This window comes from Arvicola amphibius, chromosome 3 (assembly GCF_903992535.2).
Source record: "Arvicola amphibius chromosome 3, mArvAmp1.2, whole genome shotgun sequence".
In the NCBI taxonomy this organism is placed as follows: domain Eukaryota; kingdom Metazoa; phylum Chordata; class Mammalia; order Rodentia; family Cricetidae; genus Arvicola; species Arvicola amphibius.
The window spans coordinates 91,768,929-91,794,825 of NC_052049.1; the positions used below are offsets into that span (position 1 = coordinate 91,768,929).

Sequence of the window (25,897 nt, forward strand, 5' to 3'; positions counted from 1 at the left end):
TGGGCAGCCTTGGCTGAGGTGCCAGGACCCGCATCCAGGAGCAGGCGAGTTCATTATGAACCGGACCCTGGGAATCTCTGTGGGCTTCTATGCATGAGAGAGACTGCAAACAGGGAAGTGCTTAAGGTGCCAGGGGATACTTTAACAGCAATGGTAAAACCTGACTCCCTGCTCCTAGTTAGCCTGAGCGGTGAGAGGATTTCAGACAGAGATGGAGAAAGCAGCCATAGCTCCTGGGGCTCCTTACAGGGCCAGTGCCATTTTTTACAGTCTTGGTGAGTTTTAGCAGTTGTTTTAATAACAATGTTGGAAATGTGGTGTGCTCTCTCCCTTGGAACATTTGGCCACTGAAAAAGGTCGCGACTAATATGAAAAGTGAGTTTTACTGCTTAACTGTGGATTTAATTAATTTATGTTCTTCCTGTTTCCATTGCCATGTGTGTTCCGAGTTGTCTGGATGACCAGGCAGAGTTTCCTTACGAGAGTCTGTGTGAGGAAGGAAGTTCTGTGAAGGTTTCCTCACACTGAAAACAATGAATATTAAAAGGAGCTTGAACACACGCCAAAGGAAAGTGACCAGTTAGGCCCGTGGTTCTCATCTTCCTAATGCCCGTACCCTTTCATAGAGTTCCTCATGCTGTGGTGACCCCCAGCCACAAAGTTATTGTTGTTGCTGCTTCATAACTGTAATTTTGTTACTATTGTGAATCATATTGTAAATATCCGTCTTTCCTAATGGTCTTTGGGGGTTATGACCCACAGGTTGAGAACTGATGAATTCGTCTCATTTTATATTATTTTAGACATAAAGGACATAGGATTTCTTCATCGTGGTTTAAACTGAGGTTTCCAGTCTTTGAATATTTGACCTTTGGCATGGTTAATTCTGTGTTGTGTCCTGTGAGTGTTAGGCTGTAGGGGCGTGGTCAATTGATAAATAACCAGACCAGCTCAATACAAAAGATTTAGTTTTTAATAATTGAGGAAAAAGGGAAAACTTACACCACCAAAGATCTGGCGAACACCAGGAGCCCAAGGAACCAAAGAGAGAAAATAAGCGCACATCGCTGGTTTTATAGGCTATTTGCCCCCCCCCCGGGGGGGGAAACACCTTATACAGCACACGATTGGCTGAAGTCCCCCATCATTAGGCTGTCTCTGAGGTAGGTCTTTGTCCATAAGACATCTGTAGCTCTTCCCATTCCCGGTTGTGACAGTTAGCAGTGTCTCTCCTAATGGTGCTGGACTTGCGCTGGGCAGGGCTGGTGAAGGCAGAGGTTTAAATGTATGTGATCAAAAAAAAAAAAAAAAAACATCCTTTGTGCTGCTGCAGTCCCGATGTTCTTATTCAAAAGCTTGTGGTATCTCAAAACTTGCTCATTGTCTGCAGAAAACTAATGGGCACTTACACATTTTCCTCTAGAAAATTCTTACAAGTGTATTTGAAGGAAGAAAAGCTGCTTTATTGATTTCTGAGTGTTTCCCCCTCACCCCCACATTCTTCTATGGGCTTCTCTATTTCATTTACTGACTATATCAATTACACTTAATTCTATGAGAAGGGCATTTACTTTTTCCTTTTCTGAGCAATTAATTTCTCAGTGCAGAATATTATAAAAAGTTTAGACCTGGCTGTGGAAAACATGGATTTCACCTGGAATCTGGATTCTAGCTTGTTTCACATGTAACTCCCTCTATTTCGGAGTGTGACTTTAGATTTTCAGTATGAATTCTCTAATTTGAGAGATGAAGGGGATAAACTGTGTTATCTGTGAGTTTGCCTCTAGTTCTAGATATCAGAACTTCAGCAAATTTTATTGTTTCTTCTGTTTGTTCCCTACACTCGTGACATATTCTCCACTAATACTCAGAATGTGCCCTGCAGGACCCTGTGGTCCACAGACAGCCATGCTGCTCTACAGCCCCATAAGCGTAGTCAACAATTGGAAATGTTGACTGTAATTCAACAGGGAGTCCATGCCTTTTACATGTAGTAATTTTTTTTTAAAAAAAACCTCAGATATTGTGCAATCTTTAAAATGTAATTTTTCTAATAAGTCATTTTTATTGTATTTTATAAAAGTATCTGTCTGAATTGGAGACAAAACAAAACAAAGTGTTCTTTCTTTCACCAGAGGTAGCAGAGGAGGCCTTCGTGGGAATGGGACAGGGCTTTTTCTCTGCCTTTCTATTCTGTCCAATAAGAGGCAATGTGGTTTGGCTCATGAGGCTTTAGATTGGGTGGAAGGCAAGAGAATACCTGACTACTCTTTCACCAGCACAAACTTTAGGGCAGACAGAATTTGTTAAAGAATTTTCCCAAGAGGAGATCAATTATCTCTGGATAATATTGAGGTTCTCTTGGGGTTTCCACATAGCTCATTGGTGTTTTGTTCTAAGAAAATATGTTCATCTTAGAACTGGACCCCCAAGTGCAGTAAGAACACATTGTCTTTAATAATCATATTCCCAAGAACCTCTTGCCTGTGATGGTCTAATGCCAGTGAGCCAAAGACTCCGTAGCTGGCTGATGCTAGTCAGAGTTGGTGAAGAAGCAAAAGGTATGAGCTGTATTTGCTGCAGAGAGTTTTACAGGTGTTCTGAGCCTACTCAATCATCCAGCTTGATCCATCATGCAGAGACATTTCGCGTGTGGACCTGGGCAGCATAGTCTGACTTGTTAACGGAGAAGTGAAACAATGACCCTCACAATCTGACCTTGGTCTGATTTTCTAATGTTATTGCCCAGTTTTTCTTTGCATGTTCAAAAACAGTGGAGAAGCCAGGCTCCCCACAGAGTTGTCTGAAGCCAAAGACACTGTTGTGTTCTCTGCACGGTGGACAGCTTGTTCTGCTGCCTCCGTCCTGTTCAGAGCAGATTTACTCGGTAAGCCTTATGCTCCTCCTGGGAGCTCTCTGCACATGGCCTGGCATTGCTAGGGAGTCGCCTGGCCTGCACTTCCTCCCAAGCCTCTGTGACCTTTCTACTAAGTTTCCTCCCACCACGTAGAATGGCAAGATCACTGCTTGCCCTATTAGTAGCAAAATATTTAAAAAAATTTATCCTGTCTTTACAGTTTTTAATCCAGATGATGAAAATATGTAACACACCCAGAAACCCCACTGTACTGGCCCACTTGGCAGGAGTTTTGTATTTGCTTGGATTTAGTATGAATGGGATTTGGTTCTCTGATTTCCCTGCTTCCATTACTTGGAACAAGTTATTTATTATCCAAACAAGCCCGTGTTAGTAGATCAGACAGGCACATGGCATGTCGCTCATAAGTGCATTTGCTCAGCGAGATTTATGCTAGCCTGGATCGTTCTATATTGCTTTTCATTGTTGAAAATGTACTGTATTCATCCTTGGTTTGGCATAAGTATTTGCAGTGTGCTAAAGGTTTTTGTGGTTGAACACTTTATCTCTGTAACACTTCAAGCAAAGGAAATTAAAAAATATATAGTGAAAGCGTTTCCCAGATATGTTTCCAATCAGTGGCGCACTTCAGCCATCTGATGTATAGGCACAGAGCAGAGAGTTACTAAGCTCTCTCAGGCAGTCGTAATGCTTGGAAATTCAGATCAGGATTCCGAGTTTATGAAAACATCTGCTGGGAGTTCCATAAGCCCGTTCTTATTCTGTTATTATGAATTAAGAACACTTCGCCATGGTGCTGTTTGAAAAAACTCCTGGAAGAAGCGAGTCCTTTCTGTTTTTGAATAAGATGGACTGATAGAGCTGAGCTTGAGCAGGTAAGGGGAAGTTCTCCGCTGTGGCAGAGGGGCCGCCCTTTTCTTTTGTAACAATCCCATCGCGTCGCATGTTCTCCATTTTAAATATTTTGGTGAATCCTCATGTTTGGTGGGCTTCTGGGGAGACAGTGACAGTAGATGCATCCAGGTGCATCTTGACAGCGTACAGGCCAAGCACAGAAGATGCTATTGGTAGGTAAACTTGAGTCCACATTGAATGAATTATGTTCTTCGGTTACTTCTTTGGCTTTTGTCCCAGGGACTGAAGCCAAACTGCTTGTTCTCTTTCTGAGGATCTCTAGCCTCTAACTTCTGTTTTTGCCAATGAATTAGTATGAATTTTGTTTTTCCTATTAACTCAGCATGTAATAACCCATGCATTAGTAATTTAAGATTTGTTTAAATTTATTACTAAGAGTAAAACAAAACTGGACTAGGAAGGCATAGCTCTTTGAGGTGGGAATGACGCCTTGAAGGTTTGCTGTAAGGATGGTCAAAATTACTAGAACTTTGTAAGCAGTCTCTATATTTTCATTTATATTTCCCACTATGTTTTATACTTCTTTCTTAACTTCAGTAATTTTGAATTCTCAAACTTTCACGCAACATCCCCTTTCACTGTGGTATTTTTAGATATGGTGTTCTCATATTTGATTAAACAGAAATAAAACAATAATTTTATATATTTTACCAAGAGAGTTGTATATGGTTTTCTATCTGAAAATATAGTCTAGGAGGTTAATGCATTCAGTAGTAAAAGATTTAATGTGATTGTGTGCCAAGTAGATATATGTGTGTTGTAGGAAAGGAAACATTGCCAAGGAGCTAGCCTTGGCTTACACGACATACACAATTCTGTTCCAGAGAGAGAGGAAGTACACTCACCCCGGCCTCTTCTCTTCCTGTCTAGGTTGTACCCATGAAGGAAGAACGTACAACAGCTCTTTCAGATGGCAAAGCCCGGGTGAACCATGCATCCTGCGGCAGTGCCAGGTAAAACCCAGCTTCTCTCCTTCTCCTCAGCTACCACGCTCAGACAATACTGAGCAGATCCCCCAAATGAGCAGAGAGAGAAGGGACGACTCTGTCTGTCTGTTGTTTGTTGTCGTCCAGCATGGGACAGGTGCAGGGTGGTACTGAATACCACTTGTCTCTAGAAACACACAGCAGGACTGTCCACCACTGTTACACCGAGGCTGGAAAGCTCCAGGAAGATGCTTGTGTCTTCCTGTGAAGTTATCTTTAAGCAGACCATGGACTCCTGTTAGCAGAAAAGAGGCACTTTTATATGAGATACATTGTCCTTCTTTGATCAAAAAGATTTTGAGCTGGAGCCACACTGTAAATGGAGTTCAAGTGAAGTAATATATGCACCATAGCTTAGTGAATTCAGCCTGACCAGTTTAAGAACCATGGGGAAAGCAGGTATGGAGTCCACCGTTGTTGAAAAATTAAACAAAGATGTTTAATTCCCGGGTGAGCAGTTGCTCCATGTGGCTCTCTCATTAGACCCGGTCAGATGAGCCAAAGGGCAACGAAGAGGCAAAATTCTTGAACTCCTTTCCTGATTGTATAGACATACTGTATCAAAATTAACAATACTGGGCTGGTAGTGTAGCTCAGAGGGAGATGGGGTTTGTGCTTTCTGTGCCAGTCTCATGACCTGAGTCCAATCCTCAGAACTCACAGTAAGACAGGAGAGAACAACTCCAAAGCTGACCTCTGGCCTCCACATTTGCACAGAGCATGTATGCACACCACACACACACACACACACACACACACAGAGAGAGAGAGAGAGAGATAGAGAGAGAGAGAGAGAGAGAGAGAGAGAGAGAGAGAGAGAGAGAGAGAGAGAGAGAGAGAGAGAGAGAGATTAAATTAAAAAATAGAACAATTGTGGAATATTTTTTTCTTGAAGCCCCTCTCACTCTTTGGAGTTCTTCCTCACTTTTCCTTAATTAATTTATGTTTCTTCTGCTAAAAAGTAATGTTCATCTAATTTTAAGTAACTACAAGGTTATTTTTATGGAGAAGATATTTTTAAGTTATTTTATTCCAAATGCCATTTCCCCTCGAGGTATATGTGTTTGTAGTCAGAGGAGGGACTGAAAGGCGAGCATAATACTGGATGTTTGGCTCGGATATTATCTCAGGGATCTTGACAGTTTGCTTCTAAAATCTAAATTCTATAAAGCCATGCATGGCTTTATTAAACTGTAGATTTTAGTGTACCATAGGCAGTCTTCATCATTAGACTTATTTGTTTATTTTTGGCTTGTTTGTGTAGTAAGCTATATGTGAAATAAACAGTAGGTAAAAAGATATAAGTTGAATCAATAAACGCTAAGTATACTTTTGGCGGTAAACGTAGTCAGACTCAGGTCACAGAGACACAAGAACAAAGTCCACATTCTTGTCAACATCTTCAGCTCCACCCTGCCCCTTCTTCAATGAACATTCCTGTCTCTGCTGGGGATGTTCTGGAAGTCTTGGTTACAATGTTCGTTAAACAAGCTAATCATGCCTGGTGAGGAGTCCGGACCGACACTGTGCACCTCAGTCCTGAGGTCTTTAGATCCTCAGGTTGCTTAGATGAGAGCCAATGCTGCTGTCTTGAATGACTGAAGATTAAATTAAACGGGAGCCTCTGGGGCATTTCCTTTCATGAAGAGTGCCCTCTACTGTCTATCCTTCTGCCTTTGGGTGGAGCCCAGAGAGGATGGGTGAGGTATCCCATCATTATTGGAAATGAAAAAAAATGCCCCAGTGTGGAACGCTGCAGAAGATTTGGCAGGGGCTGTTCCCCTCCAAAGATGAATCTCACCTTCTATGCTTTCTCTTTGTGGAGGCCCCATGATGTCCTTTCATTCAACAGGCAGGAAAGCAGACCTCCAGCATGCACTTGCAGCAGGTATCTTCCTGCTCCTGCCTCCCCCTCCCTTCCTGAGGGAAGGAGACCTCATAGAAGGATGCAGGCAAGGGCCTTTCCGGCACTTGCTAGGCATGTCCTGTTGCTATGAAGTAAGCAAAATTCTAGTCTCTCTCCAGGGCACAGAATCGTAACAGAGGATTCAGTGTGTTCTCCACATCTCTGAAAAAAAAAAAAAAAAAAGGACAGAGCTATTTGGGAGGTGGTGAGCAGAGAAAGAGAGACTCATTATAATGCTTCTAGCAGATGCCAGCATGCTGTAGGTACAACTAGGTACTGGACAGGAGACAACAAGTCTAATGATCTTGTCTGTTTCCATTTGCGTAGAATTCGACGTATTTCTTATATTCTGTGCCAAAGGAGTTCTAATGATGAAAATCTTACATTTTTGCTCACTTTTAATTTCTAACTAGAAGAGAAGAATCTGGAGGTCACATATGCTGGGAATTACCCTGAGGTCTCCATTTAGGTGGCAGCTACTGAAGGAAAACTGACTGTTGTCCATAGCATTGCTGCAGTTATAGTGCTAAAGAATACATTTTAAAAATGTCTGTTACTGCTATTTGGGGATCCCTCCACCCAAATATGATAAATGATGTAATAAATTCTCCTAGGAGCATCACCCTTGAGCCTAGCATGACATGTGACATTTAGTATATTTCCCTTGTTAAGTTGGATGCTAGGAGGCAAACACATTGAAGAAAATGGCTTTGTTGTAAGATTGTGACAGCTACCTTCAGCCCGTGCTGAAGATTGTACTTGTAAGATTGTAGAGCTGGCAACTGTTTTTCTAGACAGTGGTAAGGATTCTTTCTGGACCTGTGCTTTTTCTGGATACAGGTCTAGGTGTTCTGATCCTTTTTTGTGTCTGCAGCTAATGGCTGGCAGCATATTAACAGTGTTAGAAAAGGCAATCATTATGGACGACTTAAACAATTATGAATGCCCAACCAGGATGCCAGAGGCCCACTGCTAGCAGGGAGGTCATCTTACACAGATTTACAGGAAGAAAGCGCAGAACCGAAGCCCAAGTACAAGGATGTGGCCAATAACAGGAGATAGGACATGCCTAGCGAGGCCCAGAGCATCCTTCCAGTGAGCTGGGTCTTGCCTCGTTTTTAACACCATCTTTGAGGTCCAACAGTTAATTCTGCGTTTTGGGGCCTTGGATTCATCCCACTTCTTCCCCAAAGGAGTAACTCAAGTGGTAATCCTGGGCTGACTTGTGACATTCTCTTTTCCAGGAGGGTGTTGTCACAGAGTCTGAGGTGCGCTGTGCTGCTTATTGTAAAAATCCCTCAGAGCATCCGGGAGCCTGCTGCCCTACCTGTCCAGGTAATGTTCAAGAAAGGGAAGCCTATGGGTTCTGTGGTGCAGCACAGCACTGTTGAAGTTGCTGTGTCCTGTCAACAATGCATTATTTCCCTTCCCTCCCCACACTGAGCTTCACTTTACATCTGCGCACGGAATGAGCTCAGAGAGGAAGCTCCTTCGAGTGGCAGTATCCGTCAGGCTCTTGTGTGCCCAGCATGAGTGGAACTATGTGCCGTAGGTCTTGGCTTACGGAATCGCCAAGCTCAGAGGCCTGCTTTCCACTCGGGGCCACAGGTAGTGCTTACTTTGGAAGGACAGACGATGGCTCTGCTTGCGTTCAGAATGTTTTTTACTGTTTCCTAGTGCAATACCTCGGCCAGAGCGTGTCACGATGATGAGGTGACCAGATGTTTTCTGAAAACTGAGAGCTGTGTCCCACATGACTTTAGTTTGGAGTTTTGTTGGTTTCAGTTTTCAGTGTGGTTTAACAAGTTGGACCCTCTGTCTTTCTGGAGAGGGCCCTTCTGCTGAGCTGACAGCGGAGGAACCCTTTCCTGCTGGCGGTGGGAGGGCTCCCATGTCTTTTCTTGCTCTCTCATGAGAGCCTGGGGATTTTGAGGTGAGAGATGTTTTTCCTGATCTCTTAAGCCTGTGGCCAATAGTCTCAGACAGGTGTTTTGTGTTTTCTCTGAGCCCTTCTCCTCTCTAGTGCCGATACTCACAACTACTACTCTTTGCTTTGTGGGGTGCTATGCAAAGGCCCGGCTGCTCTTCGGACCTTCCTCTAAGACAGCAGAAGTCCCATGTGGGATGCTCTGCAGACATGGTCTCAGGTTCACTTCTTCTATGTGTCAGTACCACAGAAACCCCACAGGCAGTTTCCCTTGCTCCTAGTTTTCCTCGTGTGCCCTGAGAGGCCTTTATTCAGCTCTAGTTCCCTCCAGGGTTTCTGTGAAACTGATATTTTCTCAGTTTATGCAGGTGGAAAGCCTGGTTAGAAATGAACCAATTCCATAAGCCGTCTGCTTTGTATCGATCAGGAGTTTGTTTGAATGCTTTCTCTCTGAATATGCTAGGTGATTTGACCAGAGGTAACATGTCCTTTGATACACCTTCAGGAGATTTATTAAGTCTAATGGTCAGTTCTTAAGACCGTACGTGGAAATTTAGTGCCTAGGCTGCATCCTGGCAAATTTTATTTGAGTCTTCAAGGCAGTGGCAGTGCTGGGCTGGTAGTTGGGCCCAAGTAATTTCTATACATAGCCAGCCAAATTCAAGACTGATAACAGGACAATTATTTTTTCCATCTAGATTTAAACTTTATAATACTGTCTAGATTATTGGATAGTTCTATTGAGTAGACAGTTGATTTATCAAGGCAGAACCAATTCAGGGTCCCCCTCCCAATCTCAGGAGTGCTCAAGGAGCAATATTATATTGGAGTAATATAAAGGGATCCTTGGACTGTATATAAATCACACCCTGCCATTGGGTGATAGTTCTGTTTTTAGGTTGCCTTTGAAACATAAGTATGCAGTTGGCAGGGTTGAAGTTTTTCTATTTGAGCACTTGTTTCTGTCACTGTGCTTTGGGTTCAGTTCCCAGGAAGAAGAAAGTTGAGCCCCATTCTTGTACACATTGCAGGGTTAAGTGCTAGCAAGAAATCGGACCCAGTGATATGAGGGCCTAGTAACCAACGGCCATGGATGGGGTGCAACCAGATTCCTTCACTTTCCTCACCCTCAAATCACGCTGCCTACCCCATCAATACCCAGAGAAGTATTCTACGTAGGTTCTGGTGCTCTGGAGGGCAAATATTTAAAAATGATTGTGCCCCAGTGCCACACATGGCCCCTGACAACTGCACAAGCATGGCGACCTCTGGATGCAATTAGCTGTCAGCTTTGATCCCTCTCCTGAATTCCAATGACTATGTTTGGGATGCAAGTTGGAAGATTCAGAAGCAGTGATCTCCAGAAAGTCTCATCCTTTGTCTTGCAGGGAAGCCTCAGCCGAGTCTAGATAGGGAGAGTCAGGGAAAGCCTTGGGGGTTCACCCTAGTAATGCAGAAGGACTGGCATCTGCCATTGATCAGACTGGCATTCTCCATAATGACAAACATGCGGGCAGTTTCCTCCTGCAATGAATTTCAGGGCATTCTTGGTTGTCTGCTCCTTCATTGTAGTCTGAGTCCTGCTCAAGGATGGTGGATGTGATAGAAACAGAATTATTTTAAACTCTGTTGTTTAAGTTGTCAAATATAGATTGTTGTGGAAAGCTATATGACAGAGTCGGAGGTGTAAACATGGGAAAGGATTGAAGACACTTTGCTGGGAATGTCCTTTGGAAATAGACTATTAAGCGTCTGTCATTATGAATGGTGCTTAGACACAGTCACTGGCAAAGCCATGCATGCTACCAAGATTTTTTCAAAACCATCCAGAACAGCAAGGAGACATCTGATTGCTAGCTATGGGTATAGCTATAAAAAAAGATCTTATCCCTGGGTCATTATTTGAATTTGCCTATTCTTGGCCTTTGTATTTTGCATTCATCTCTTATCTTAGTATCTTTCTATTGAGTGAAGAGTCACACTTAGCTTGAAGACAGGTAGGGCCAGGAGCCATCTCAGCCAGAGCATGTTCATTTCCCTTCATCGGGAGCCAGTTCCTTCAAGTGTTTGGTGATTTCTTTTGACATTGTCTTGGGAATTTCTCTGTCATTCACAAAAGCCTACCCATAGATAGTTCTGCTTCCAACACTGGCTACTATGAGGAAAGTCCTGAAGGAAGTGGTTATGCCATTTGCTGACAGGCCTGTGGTTGGCGTGACCCAGCTGCTTGCTAGCCTGTGTCTTGCGTCATTTAGTGTAAGTACTACCCTGAGCATCTTTCTGAAGAGAAACATCTCCTGCAGGTGAGGACCTTTAGAGCTAAACTTGGCAGGAGGTATGCAGCCTATTAACATACGGAGTGGATCAGAAAACCATAGGGTACATCCTGTCTTGTCCCCACCCATTATTGCTTTTGTGCGTGACCCTCTATAAAGGCACCACGTGTGTCAAAACTGAGTTCATATGACAACTCAGTCACCTACCGTGGTTTTCTCTTCTGTGGAAAGGCAGCCAGAGCTTCTCTTTTGCAGTACCAGAAGGTGATGTGGGAACCAAGGGCATGCTGGGCCAAGAATAGGGTGTAACTCCTGGTACTTGAGTGGCCTCCCACAGAGGCATCTGCTCTTTCTCATCTCAACCATCCCTCCCTCAGCCTTCCTTTGGCCTCTTCTGACCTCTCTGAGTTCGTCACCCGGGCTGTGGTCAGCACGACCCTGCATGACTCACTGTGGTGCATCTGCCAGCCATGGGCTGACTCAAGTTCCGCTGTTATTTGTTTCCTATCAGCTTCAGGGTTTCTGGGCCTGTGTGAATGTGCCAGTCACTTGAACTGTATCATTTCCCCTTTTCATTGTGCATGCTATTGTGATCAAAGGGGATCTGTACGTGGTAGGGGCACAGCTGGGAGGCAGTAGTAGAAGGTGGAAGGATCATGCCAAGCTGCATGAAGACTGCTATCCTAATTGCAAATTCCCTGCTTTCCAGGCTGTGTGTTTGAAGGTGTGCAGTACCAAGAAGGAGAAGAATTTCATCCGGAAGGAAGCAAATGTATCAAGTGCTCCTGTGTTGTAAGTACTGCGGGGCACTGTTAGATGGTCCTTAGGGTTGACTGCCTGGCGCCTTTACTAAGTGCAGAGCCATCTTCTACACTCTCCTCATTAGACTCTCACGAGGCACAGCCCAGGGAAAACCCACTCCATGTGAGGCAAGCTTCTCAACTCTGGTGATGTTCACCTTCCCGGCTAGGGTTCTATGCGATGGACCCATTTGCATGCATTCATTCCAGAATGTTCAACAGTATCCCTGGGCTTGCTCTAATAGATCCACAGCTATATAACCACTGCTGCCTGAAGACCTTATTCAGTTATACTCTGGAGGGCAAACTGACTTCTCATTAAGACCTACTGTCCCCTCAAACAGAGAAGTCTCTCCACCTCATTTGGGGAAGACCATGGGTCTTCTGTTTCATAAAGCAGAGGGGCTTCTGGCTGTGGGAGCTTTAACTTCAGAGCAGTCAAAGTGGGAAGTGGATGAGAACAAACAGCTAGTCTCAATGTGCTCTGTGAGGTGAGGGGAAGGCTGGTCACCTGGGGTTGTAGGGAAATGATGGGAGGAGATTACTCATTAATAACAGGGTAGAAATTAAGGAGACAACCATACACCCATCTTTCAAGCATGCTTAAGAATGAGGAAGAGTTTGGTATGTGCTCTGATTTTAAAGGGAATTTTTAAATTAATGTATTTTATATCAGAAGTAAAACCAGTGGCGATGATGGTGATGGGGAGTCTGGTGTTCAGCTGTTGCTCCAGGTTATTTACAGTAGGAGTTAGTATAGCACCTACTGTTAGGAATACAGTTAGTGCTACAGTGTATACTGTTAGGAATACAGTTAGTGCTACAGCGTATACTGTTAGGAATACAGTTAGTGCTACAGCGTATACTGTTAGGAATACAGTTAGTGCTACAGCATCTATTGTTAGGAATACAGTTAGTAGTAAATCATATTCTGTGAGAGCATGCATCTCCTGAGTCACCGGTGACACATATGCATCTTAGTATATTAAGAAGAAATACACAAGGAGCACTACCCTCTGAATCTTACTAAAGCAGAGGCATGTGGAGCCCCAGGAGCCACAGCGCTCCGTATGTCTTTTAGGAGGTTCCTCCTGCAGCACAAGCCCATTCAACCTTGAGTCCAGACCAGAGTAAACATGTCCAGGCTCACGTGATGGTGTTTGTACAGAGGGCGAGGAAAGGAAGGAAGAGAGGCGGGGAGCAGGGGAAGATGAGGAATATATATGCATATATCTAGATATAAACCAACGTAGGATTCATGCCATATTTTACAAATACAAAAATTTCCTCATGGAAGCAAACACGAGCCTGTATATTTCCACATGTCTTTATTTTCTCCATTACGATGAGCCAATAGCTTTATCCTAATTTTTAACATTAGTGATTTCTACCTTTTTTGTTAAAAATTGCCCCTTTCTAGATTTTTTTCTTCCATATTTCTGTATTGTAATATGTAATATTTTCTGTTCCTCCCTCTCCCATTGTCAATGTTTTGGGAGTAGGTTGAGGAAACACAAGGCAGATTTCAATAGGAAATTGTAAATGTCTGTATCAACAAATCGTCTTTCTGCAAAAGGTGTGCCAAAATCAGGCAGTCAACCCTCCAAGGGGAAGAACCTTGGTAGGTGCCAAGAAGGATGAGAATCCTCTGTAGTTTTGCCAATGATGTCAGTCAGAAGTTTCCAGAATTGAGACTGGAAATGAGTCTATGTGTACAGGGATCACAGACTCAATATACCAAGGCGTGTAGATTTCTTGTGTTCTTAAATTCACTGTGTGCAGAATGAAACACACCAAAGACCAAGTTCAGGCCTCAGGAAGTACTGTTTTCATTTCCAGTTGAGAAAAATACAAATCTAAAGATGTTTTTCCAGGTTTTCTTGCTTAGTTGCTTCTCTACAGACCTGTAATGCCTGTCCCTTCCTACACATTAACCCAGCTTCCTGTGCACCCGTGATCCTAGCTTCCTTCTGATTCTTCTGGTTGCAGTCCTTATCACTTGAAGTGCAACTAGTGGCTTTGGTTATGTTGCTCATTGCTAGTCTTTACCAATGATTCTTAACCTATGGGTTGTGACCCCTTGGGGTCACAGATCAGATATCCTACCTATCAGCTTATTTACATTATAATTTGTAACAGTAACAGAGTTACAGTTACGAAGTATCAGTGGAATGAGTTTATGGTTGCGGGTCACCACAACTTCAGGAACTGTATTAAAAGGTTGTACCATCAAGAAGATTGAGAACCACTGCTTTAGATTACCAGAATAAAGTTGAGGAGAGGGTGTGTTGTCCCCTAGCATAAGGGGGAGTTCAGAGTACATGGAGGGGCATTTGGAGCATTGGTCTTTAGACTTCCCTTACAGAGCTTTAACAAAAGGCAAAGAGCTAGTGTTGCATATATAGTAATGCAAGTATACTTGTGTATTCATACGTGTAAATGGTATTGTTTTTCTCTCAGAATCTCTTAGAGATTGATTTCAGATTTCCTGTGAATACAGAAATCAGATGACATTTAAGTCCTTTATGAAGATTTGTGAAATTTCATAGTAATCACATGCAATATATGCACATCCTTCTGTACACTCAAGGTAATCATTAGATTACTTAGAAGACCTAAAAATATAAATGATATGTAAATTTTTATCATATTCTAATCATGTAAATAATTATTCTTGTATTTGGGGAATAATGACAAAAATCACTTGATATGGTCGGTATAGTCAGTTTTCCAAACATCCTTGCATCTGTGAGTGGTTGGATACACAGCTGTATAACCCATGGATGAGGAGGGACAACTGTATTCATGTGGATACATATTTGAGTGCACATAGCCTGTTTGTTTACATACGCATACAGACATGACTATACAAATCACCATGCAAACCTATGTAAGCAGGATCATAAACACTAATGTGAAAACATGCTTGCCTATCTATATTTGTATTTCCCTAGAAACAGATCCTGAGGCAAACAACTTCATGTAGGTAGTTTGAGTTTACATGGGAGATTAGATAAGGAGGGGTGGCATACAGTTGAGGGTGCACTTCCAAGTGCCAGGACCTGAGCACCGCTCCCTGCTTCCCTGATCATGTGGTTAAAATTAGTTTCCATTGTGGTAGTGTTGACAAGTTGATACTTGAGGAGTTTGTTGGGCCGTGAAAATCTGCTATTATGAGTGGATTTCTAAGTGCTCAGGCTCACGAGGGAGGAGTTTGACCTCTGTTACCCTTTGCCCTCTTGTTCTATGTGAGTACCCAGCATTCCTCTCCTCTGGAGGATGCAGCTATAGGTATGTCTTGGGAGCAGATAACAGCTCTCACCAGCCAAACTGGAAGCCTTATTTTATGTTTCCATCCTCAAGAACTGTAAAAACTTAGTTTCTATTCTTTATAGATTATCCACCCTGTGGAATTTTGTTAGAGGAACATAGACGAAACAGGACCTCAATGAACGGCCATCGTAGGTCTTGGCTTCCTAGCTACTCTTGAAGCCTGCATAGATTCTGTGCCTCAGAATTTTTCTCCTTGAGGGCTGGGGGCTGGGATGTACTTATGTCAGGTCCCATCAGCCACTGACTGAGAGCTGTCTCTGGAAGGGTATCAGTTGGCTGGTATTCCAGCTGCCACTCAGATGGCAACGGGCTCCTCAGCAGAAGAGGAAGAAACACAGGTGTTGATGCTAGGTGACTGGCTGCAAACTCAGGTGACAAGTTTGAGCAGATGAAGACATGGAGGCATCCAGAGTTATCAATAGCAGAGATGTATGTGCATATGCGTGACCCATATGCTCATCAACACACACATGCTAGCTTGCTTATGGCTTTGCATATGATGTACATATGGGTCTACACAATCTATACATACATGTATGTTTAGAACACTGGGTCATCCGTGCTTACCGCCCACTCCTTTCATTCTCCTTCATGTCTCCAGTTCCTTGCCCATCTGCCATCTTTGTCTATGCTTTGCCTTGTCCATTTGGAGAGTGTTTAAGCTTTTAAGCTCATAACTATATCAGTCCACTTTTCTGTACACCCCAAAGTTCCCCGAGCAGAAGTGACAGTCTTAATTCATTTGTGTTCCTGAGGTGCTATGGCTCTAACTTGCTAGGATACCTGCCTTCCTTCCTTCCCTCTGCCTCCATTCTGTCCATCTGTCTCCATCTCTGTCTCTCCCTCGTCCTCTTTACATCACACACACACACACACACACACACACACACACACACACACACGTAGGTATGTACGTACATCCAGTGAGATACTCGGCCCAGGGTGTCCCAGTTTGCGCTTTATTTTCTCGTTCTCCGTGTTAGTTGCTGCAGAGGGCACGCCGCCCTCTGGATGTTCATCTTTGTGTCCTCAGGGCTCACCCCCATCTGCTTGCCAGTATCCGCAAGCTTCTCTTCTCTGGTCTGTTTCCACGTAGCACACTAGGAGAAAGAAATGGTTTCTCTTCTCTACTATGACAAGCCAGCTCCTTCAGGCTAGCTAACCAACTTCTGCCCGTGATATTCACTGTGTTCACTGTTCCCTTATCCTTTGCTTACTGTTTGCTCTGGAGTTGAATGTGTATAAAGTACCCCTTAGATATTCTCTGGCTGATGGGTGATTAAAATGCTCCTTTTCTCAAGTGAAATATCATCATTGTTGTGTGGCTTGCATGTTAAGTCCAGTCCTCCTCTTTACACCATCCATTATTATCACTATCATTATTTATTTTTTGGAAAAATCTGTGTAACCCTGTTTTTGCAATGTGGTGACAGAGGCAGACCACCAGAAAGGCGCTTCATGTGACGGAGATGGATGCCTTAGCTAATGGAACAAATGCTTTGCATATGACTTTATATCCTGCTTTAGTCAGGACAGTATGCATGGCATTCCAGACAGCTGAGGACATGCTAGCCTTTGATGATATCTGGAGAGCACTGCACAGCTCTTCCCTCCCACCCATTCCAGAAGCAAAGAGTCCAACATTTTTAGGTGTGAATATCATCGTGACTCAGTTAGGAACTTCAGGGCTTTATCAGCACCCATTAAACCATATCAGCCCCATTTACACTCCATAAATAAGAGCCAAGAGGATGACATCCGGAGCCCTGATGCTAATCAGGGGAGTGATGATTTGCATCCCCTTAGCTGTTCCATACATTTGTCTGGGCCATATTAGAGTATGTTTCTTATAAGATGTGTTTGATAAAAGTACTGTGTTAGTTTTAAAGCACAGCCATGATTATTTCTCGAGTCTGAAGCATGTTGAACGTTTGTTAAAGCATTACACTTCCCTTTGTTTTGAGCTTGAAGTTCTATTACTTGCCGGCCTATACCTGTCTGTCTGTCTATCGATCCATCTATCCATCTATCCATCACCTATCTATCATTCATCTATCATCTATGGCATCCATCCATCATCTATTTATCAATCATCTGTCATCTGCAAGCTTATATATTTATGTACCTCCCTGCCATTCATGCATGTATGTATCTCTCTGTCTTTTTATCCTGCCTATCTAACACACAATTGCTTAGTCAAATATTCAGGAAATGTGGTGGCAGTTGACATAAGCATTTCTTTAAAACACATCTTCAAGGTTGTAAGACTTGAAGGTGCCAATGGGAGAATTAGTTGTCTTTGTTGTTTTTAACAATCTGTTTTAGGAACCCGATAGGCTCAAGGTTCTTGGAAGTTGCAGACAAGAAGAGGTAGCCACACAGTGTTGTAGGAGACTCTTGGAGAAATGGTAAGGCCTCAGTCTGTAAAACCAGCCAAATTAACTGGCCAAGATCAATTGCTGTTACTGACAAAGGCGTGCTAACTTCAGAACATTTGAAGCACTAAACATGGGTTGTTAATGGGCTGTCTGGGATGGAGGAGCTCTGCTTTATGGGCACTTGCAGCCCTGAGGTCCATAAACACCTTTGCTCTCACTTACACTTGACATATTGCAAAACATGTCTCCCAGGGAGACTGGAATTGGAAGATTGTGGAGAACAAAGAAGATGGTGGTCCCGTGGCTTCCCTCTCCTAGCCTGCATTCCTTAAGATGTCCTGTCCTGGCTACTTTCCCAGATTCTCTTTTCTTTGGGCTTCCTGGCCTGAACTGGTCACCCTGACCCTGGGCCTTTTCTGCATGTTTTTAGAAGTGTGGCCTCCCGATCATTCGTTGAGGCCCATGGAAGCCAAAGCCACAGCCTTGGAGGCTCACCAGAGGAGCCGTTAGACTAAGGAAGTTTGAGAAAGGCCAGTCTGATAGCTCTTGACCTTTACACTGGCCACCTTTCCTGCTCTCCCTTCCCTTTCCTCTCTTCTTTCCCTTGCCATCACCCTGTCTTTAGGGGGTACCAACTTATTTTGTGTAAGAAACTGGAACTTTTTGTCTTGAAGGAAAATTGTTCTGATTCCCTATAAAATTCTGTGCTTCATTCTCCAAAACATCAAAAAGCTAGTTATTAGATAATTTTGATGAGATGCAGTTGCAATAAGAAGGCACACTGTGTCACTCTGTACGTATACAGTGGCCTCATTAGGGCTACTGTATATTCATCACGTCAGGCATTAATCACTGTTTTGGGTTGAGAGTACTCAACCCCCTTTGTACTTTTTTCTTGAAATACACCATTATTTAATGATTTTATTTAGCTCTATCCATTAGGGGGAAATGCTAATTTTGACTTTTCGGTGCTTGGGGGCATACCGGTATTGATAATAATGACCGTATCCAAGGCAAATGATGCAGACCTTGTTTTCTATTCTGTCTGCATCACCTTGCCCCCCCCCCCCACATCTGTCAGGGCTCTTCTTTCTACCAGCTTCCCCCTTGCTCACCAGTTCAGCAGTTCATCAGGGAAGACTGAGAGCTGGAAACTGCTGTGGAGGAGTGCAGGGAGGAAGGATTGTGTCAGCTGCTTCAGCGCTTACTAAAATGGCTTCATATGGCAAGGAAGTGGCTTCCCTGGGTGCTGTCTTATTTGAGAAGTTCCCATAAACGGAAAAGGCTACCACGACTCCTGGCAGCAGAAGTTGTGTCAGGATGTGGCCACCAGTGATGAAAGGTGCTCATGGTGGCAGAGTTTTTAAAAAGGAGGCTGGTCCTGTACCCTCAGATTTGACCTTGGAATAAAGTTGATCCAGCTGGGATTGTACAACCCCAAAATAGGAAGTGGAGGGAGACATTATCATTTCTGTGGCCACATGATGCCACAGGAGTCCAAGCTGCCTATCCCAAGCATGCCATTCTCAGGACTCAGAATCATCTAGGCCTGTACCCTCTCCCATGGCCTTTGCCTCACTTGCGATAATAAGTCAATTTTGGCACATTTTAGTCACAGGCTCTCATTATATCTTCCCTGTCCACGGGGAGAAATTTGGCTACATTTGAGCAATAAATTGGAGAATTGAGCAATTATTGAGAGAATTAGATCAATGTGGGCAGTTTATCTGACTTATGCAGGCCAAAAAGCTCAGAGGAGTTTTCAGAACTAGTCTGAAACATTGGTACAATTATTTAGTGTTTCAATTCCCTAGTAGGTCTGCTGTCCCTCTGAGGACAAAAGTGGTCTTGGCTTTGAACAGTCTACTGAGCAGTAAGCAACAAGACACGTTCTTTTCCTTACAAGGTTAGAAAACATCTAGCCAACAGGAGGGGCCTCCCACATGCTTAGAAAAGTCACTTGGTGTGCTTGGCTGGACCACGAAGTAGCGAGTTGATGGTCATGTTGCATTGGATGTGAGTAGGTATGATAGTACCTGCTTTCTAATAATCGTTTGAATGGTTTATCAGACGTCTTAGTTTGAAGCCATGAGTGTATAATTCTCATATATTTGATGTTGGAAAATCACCAAAATGCTGTTTTGAGATAACACTAGATTAATTGCCTACTACAGGTATTAATAATTACCTTGATAGAGACGTAATTGGATCTTAGAAGGAAGAGGACAAAGGCAGGGTCTGGCTTAAGGTGGGTCTTTCAACGTGAGGAGTTGGTTTTGATTGGGTAAATTTCATGGTTTATTAGGGTTCAGATTGGCAGAAAGCTCAAGGGGAAGGCTTCCCCCACGTGCATTTAAGAGTTCATCAGCTGAGTTCAGCTATTATTGGATGATTCTTTCAGCACGTTTTGAAAACCAGTGGAGACTTACATATTTTATCTTTTCAATGTGAAAAGCTTGAGCAATCTATCCCATATTTTATATCCTGTCTCATGAATTTTCAAGAAATATTTGCATAGGTGTCTTATTTTTATAGCTTACAACATTCCTTATGGTTGGTGCCTTGTATAATTTATGGTTGAGGCTTCCTGTGAAGTTATTTTTCTACATAGGGAGTTACCATGCCAACAGTAATCCCCACATCAAAACCAGAAATTTCTTGAACAGTGTTTGAAGATTTGTAGAAAAACATAGTTTGAAAAGAGACCAACAAGTGATTTCTTTGCAAAAAAAAAAGTCGTTGATAATAATAGCTTCCATTACTGAATGTGTTCCACATAGCACTTCAATGTTTATTTTTTCTCAATAATCCTGCAACCTAAGTGATAGTAGATTTTCTTTCGATGAAGAAACGGAATGTCTGAGAAACTCAGTAGCTTGTATAAGGTTGGAGAGCTCAGAGAACAGAAAAACAAAGCTGTCTGGTTCTCAAACCGCTCACCTAAGCAAGCAGCCAGTAGAGTTTGGAGCTATTATCTGCAACTACTTGTAGACGCTTGAAACTGAGAAATGCCATTGAGCTTCTGGGGTGAACAAACAATAGGAATTTTAAGGAGAAAATAATGGTGTTGCGAGCACCCACAGAAGAACCCAAATCTGATGCAAGAGATATCAACACAATAACAGTGAGTTATACTCCCTCCCTCTAATTCACAAGACTAAGCAAGTTTAAACTCATACCAGATTTTATGCTCAGGCGTTGGGCCTGAGCATATGTCACAGTGGTGCTGGGGAGGGTGCAGAACACATATCTATTTCCCTTGCATCAGCTGGGGAGCGAGGTGCTAGGACCTAGAGCACTTCTCCTGCCAAAGTGTGATGCGTATGCAGGAAAAATGTGGGTGTTGCTGGGGCAGAGTCACCCCCACTTCCTCTGCTTCAAGGGAGGGATAGAAACAAACATGGATCTGGTGGGGTGCATCGATACCTGGTGGGGGTTCAGAGAACTCATGCATCTAGGAAGAAGCTCAAAAGAGGTGGTTTTCAAGAGGAACCTCTTTGGTCTCCTAAAAACTCCAGGAGAGAGCAACTTTGCTGCACCCCAAAGAACTGTTCAGCTCTCTGTCCATTCTTAGTTCCATCTTCTTATTTATCCCTGCGTCCAGCCAGTCACTCATTAATTTAACAATGATTGAGTACCTACTTCATGTTAGATACTGACTGAGGTGTTGAGACTCATCAGGCAGTTACAATATATTGACTTGAATGCAATTATTAAAACAAATTGAAATCAGACCACAGTGCAAATGTTCCACATGTAGTTTACGGTGGTCAGGAAAGGCCAGATGTTTTAGGAAAAAAAAACCCAACACAGTAAGATTTAATGTATTTCTGACCAAATTTTCCCTCCAGATGGAATACTATTACATAACTAGATGGTACTGCATTTATATTTAGGTTACTATCCTTGTTATCTTCATTTAACATTGGAATTTATTAGTCTAAACATCAGAGAATAAGAAATACAAATATATGAAGTCTTCATTCAGTGCTCAAAAAGTCTCAAAATTTGGAGCCCTTCAAACTCCAAGGCTTTGGACTGGGAATGAGTAAGCAGCAAAGCTGGTGCAGACCCTCTGTGTGTGTGGTGCTAGAGATGGAGCTCACGGTTATGGACAGGGTGGGCGAGAACTTTACATCACTGAGCTCTAGACCCAGATAAATCAAAAACAAAACCAAACAAACTCTGACACCCTTTTGGTCCTAAGAATAATGTACATCCACCCAGTATTGTGAATATATCTCAACTCTACTGAAAGATTGGAACAATTTTCACAGTTGCATAGAATTCTATCAGCACACTATGATTTGATCATTTCTCTCCTTTTTAAATTTTATATTTTTAATTTCTATTATGAATAATGTGACAGGCAGCTTTGAACATCTTGCTTTGATTAATCTTTGATTCTTTACTCGATCTGAATTCATAGAAATACAAACACCTGAAGAGGTATAGTGGGTGGTATGTGCTGCTGAGGTACTTCAAAGAAACGATATCTGAGTTTGCTCTCAAATCAGAAGTAAACTTGTCTGATGCCTCTCTCTTCTTGTGCCAAAGTGTTTTCTACTCGGGAACCAGTTTCCATTCTGACGCAGCTTCGTATATGTTATTTGTGTTCTAATTTTCTATGTTTATTAGTCATCTATGTGGGGTTTTTTGTAAATTGTGTGGTTTTTTTTTTTTTGTTTTTTTTTTTTCGAGACAGAGTTTCTCTGTGGCTTTGGAGCCTGTCCTGGAACTAGCTCTTGTAGACCAGGCTGGTCTCGAACTCACAGAGATGCGTCTGCCTCTGCCTCCCGATTGCTGGGATTAAAGGCATGCGCCACCACCGCCCGGCTAAATTGTGTGTTTTTATGTCTATGTTTATTAGTCATCTATTTGTGGGTTTTTTTGTAAATTGTGTGGTTTTTATGTCTATGTTTTGTTGTGTACTTAAAGTTGCGTTGCAAGCTGGGGGTGTGGCTCAGTTGTAGAGTATTTGCCTAGCATGTGCAAAGCCACGAGTCCAATGCTTAGTAGAAAAAAAGAAAAGGAGTGGGGGAGGGAGAGCGAGAAGGTGGGAGAGGAAAAAAGAAGAATGAAGGAAAGAAGGAAGAGAGGGAGGGAGTAGATACTGGAAATGACATATTAATGAAGCTCTCTCAAACAGAAGTGTTTTTAAGAACATTGAACAAATGCCCCGTGTTAACGTCCCTGGCATGTGAACGGCAAAGGGGATAATGCCGCAGTTTTCTGGGGTCCTCCTCTAATCTTTATTTTTCATCTTGGTCCAAATGTCTTACCAAGCAGAAAAATGAGGCCGCATTTTCAGCTCCCACATTAACGATTCCAGTGGTTTTCTTCATTTCCACTTACTTTGTGCCCTCTCTGATCGCATCGTTGTGAGGTAGTGGCCACCCATTGGCACCTGAACTCATACTGATGCGACGTTCTGCCATGCAGAAACAGCGCAGGGACAGCAGGGACAGGAGTCCGCATGCACTCTGGGATATTGGGATCAAGTGAAGCTGAACTTCCCACAAAGAAAGTTAAAGATTTTCATGCAAAGTAGCATGAAATATTAGTGCTGTGGCCACAGTTCAGTATGGTCTGTTTCTCCAGAGAACCGAGTACTTTCCATTTCGTGGTGGTGCCTTCACACTTCCTTTCTTTGTTGCTGATGTCGCCCCACTCCTTTGTTCCTGTGCATTGCACCCCTTTTCCTGATGCATGATTTTCAGTGCCCCACAAGCTGTCCCTGCCTTCCTAAAGCAGCACGGATTGCTCTCACTATAGTCTTGATCTCGCCTTGAGTAGCCATCTCAGAGTTCTGCGCACACTAGATATTCAGGAAATATCTTCTGAATGAATTGATTACACATTTTGGCACCTTTTAAATGTCATTCAAATGTTCAATTTGGAGGGTGGCAGTGCTTTTGTGGTCCCGTGGATGGCTTCAATTACCACCATTCCCTCTGAGTGGAATTTTAAATGGTACCACTTGTTTGGTGTGGAAGCAGCAATGTGTTTGGATCTCAAGGAGCCACAGTCCTCCCTGAAGACCAAGGAGACTGCACCACAACACACAGGGGAAGAGCACGCCCTCACATACACCTGGCATGCTCCTCTGCAGCCCACCTCCCAGGCTGCACTGAGGTAGAAGCGGTGACCCACCTGCCTGGGTGTAAAACACCAAGCCAACTGCAAAGGAAGCAGACCTGGTGAGGGAGAGTGAGCCCTCTGTAGCCCAAACACTGGGAGATGAGCAAAGAGCGAGGAACCAGCTCCAGGGCCAGACACCGTTGCCATGCAAAGACCCTGCCTTTTCCCAGTCTTTCTCCCTGTACTCTTTGAAACCCAGAATCAGAGAGCACAACCGTGATCATGATCAGTGGCCGTAAGTTCCAGATGCTAAACTATAAAACCACGTGAGAACTTTTAATATCTCAGCATGACTAGAATTTTTTAAAAAGTTGCTATCCATAACAGACAAAAGAAAGCCATTGTTTTTCCCTCCTGTTCTCTGTCAATAGGCTCATGTTAGTGATTTCACACAAATTTGTGATATCATCCAATATTAACATATGTGGTGGTCCTTGGTCATAATTTAAACACTAAAAATCAAAAATAGAAAAATCGCTTTAAAATCCCAAAGTGAATATGAGAAATAATTCAAACTGCATTATTTACATTGACCCATACCTGATTTTTTCTTATTCTTATTTGATGGGACAAATTTTTAATATCCTTCCATACACTGCATTGTACAGCTGTTGTAGTCTTTAGGGCTCTTTACCCATTAGCCTGAGTTTACGAATCTGACTGGCAGATGCCAGGAGCGGCTTGTTGCCATGTTGCCAGGGGGAATGCTTGTCTTTTCAGCTTCAAGTTAGAAAGAGAGAGAGAGAGAGAACGAGAAAGAGAGAGGGGGGGAGGGAGGAGACTCTTGAGAATTTGAGGTTTGTTGTTAGGTTCTCATCATCCATAATATTCATAAACAAAGGACACAGCTGTCTCTAATGACTCAACCCACTAACTGAAGGAGCAGAGCCAGGGGAACACCAGGCTCCAAGAGGACGTTGCTTCTGACACGAGAGTGGTCATGGATTGAAGCATGAAGCAGTTCCTTTTGTAAGCAAAATGGACAGGTACCTTAAACTTTCACCATGCGCAGAATCGTTTGGTCAAACCCTAGGGCTAGTGCCAGGCATCGTTGGTGCTGGGCGGTGCACAGACTGTGCTTCTGGGCTGTTCTGTCAGCTGCGGGCAGGCTGGGCTCTGCTCCTGCCCTGTGGACTCCACTGGATAAAAGGCCATAGTTTAGGAGCACAGAGGTTTGGGGTTCAGTCCTGCCCTCTGCAACTGCAGAACCGTGGGACCTGGAATCTCCTCATCCCCCTTCTGGAGACTCAGTTTCCACACTAGCAAAACAAGGCTCTCCTAGGCCCTTGGTTCTTCAGTTCACAATCTGCCCAATGTAGGCGAAGTCTTTGTTCTCGGGAAGCCGGTTATTAGTTAGAGTCTAAAATGCCAGTTAATGGGAGTTATCTTTTCCTAGGATAATAAAAAAAAGCCACTGATTTTTTTTTTTTTTTTTTTTTTTTTTGGTTTTTCGAGACAGGGTTTCCCTGTAGTTTCTAGAGCCTGTCCTGGAACTAGCTCTTGTAGACCAGGCTGGCCTCGAACTCAGAGATCCGCCTGCCTCAGCCTCCCGAGTGCTGGGATTAAAGGCGTGCGCCACCACCGCCCGGCATCCACTGATATATTTTTAAGTTAATTTTTAAATTTTGTTTTAGAATTTAGGCCCTGTGAAATTCACTCTTGGGGGACATATATCTATGAGTCTTGCCAAGTGCTGGTGTATAATTTTATTGAAAGAGGCAAACTATCTTTATAAACCTATCTTTATTAACAAAACAAAGCAAAGAGAATCTGCTTGGACTCTTAAATTGTGGTTTCGTGGAACTATTGAGACCTCTGGTCTTTCTTCATTGCATCTATGGTGAGGAAGAGATTTGCATTCACTAGCTCTGAAGTGAATTGCTGGGTTCTGTTTGCAACGGAGGGATAGGAAGTACTCCCCCCCCCCCCCCGCCAGGGCAGGGCCTACACCATCCACTAAGATGGGAATATTGGCCAGAATGAGGACCCCTGGTGCCGGGCTGTACCACAGCTGCTGCTGAATGGATGGAGCACAGTGGGGCTTGAGGCGTCCCTGGTTCCAATGTTGTGTCTTGAGCTCAGAGATGGAAACGTGTTCCGGTAGCTTCACATGTCTCCGCAGCCGTATAAAACCAGGCTGTATGTTCTGGAAGAGTTCTGAGGTTTCTCTGAGGAGAAGGTGTCCCCTGCCCTTTGCAAGAGCCTTGGTTCCATGAAGCCTGTGCAGTTGTTAAGGTGTTGCATCTCTGTGTTAACCCTCAGTGCGTCTCATTCCAGATGTCATCCAAAGGCTAGTATAGAGGGAAGCCGAGTTTTCCGTGGGGGAGGCAGCTATATGACTGGAGCCTTGGCTGAGA

The 25,897-nt window shown here is 43.4% G+C and overlaps 1 protein-coding gene across 1 annotated transcript in view; it reads left to right on the top strand.

The window, feature by feature from the left end:
- Positions 1-25,897, top strand: part of Bmper (BMP binding endothelial regulator) — a 252,979-nt gene that overhangs the window by 57,030 nt on the left and 170,052 nt on the right. The window contains exons 4-6 of the mRNA XM_038322939.1: positions 4,664-4,746; positions 7,930-8,020; positions 11,598-11,680. Of these exons, the coding sequence (XP_038178867.1) occupies positions 4,664-4,746; positions 7,930-8,020; positions 11,598-11,680 (257 nt within the window). The remainder of the gene's footprint in view (positions 1-4,663; positions 4,747-7,929; positions 8,021-11,597; positions 11,681-25,897) is intronic.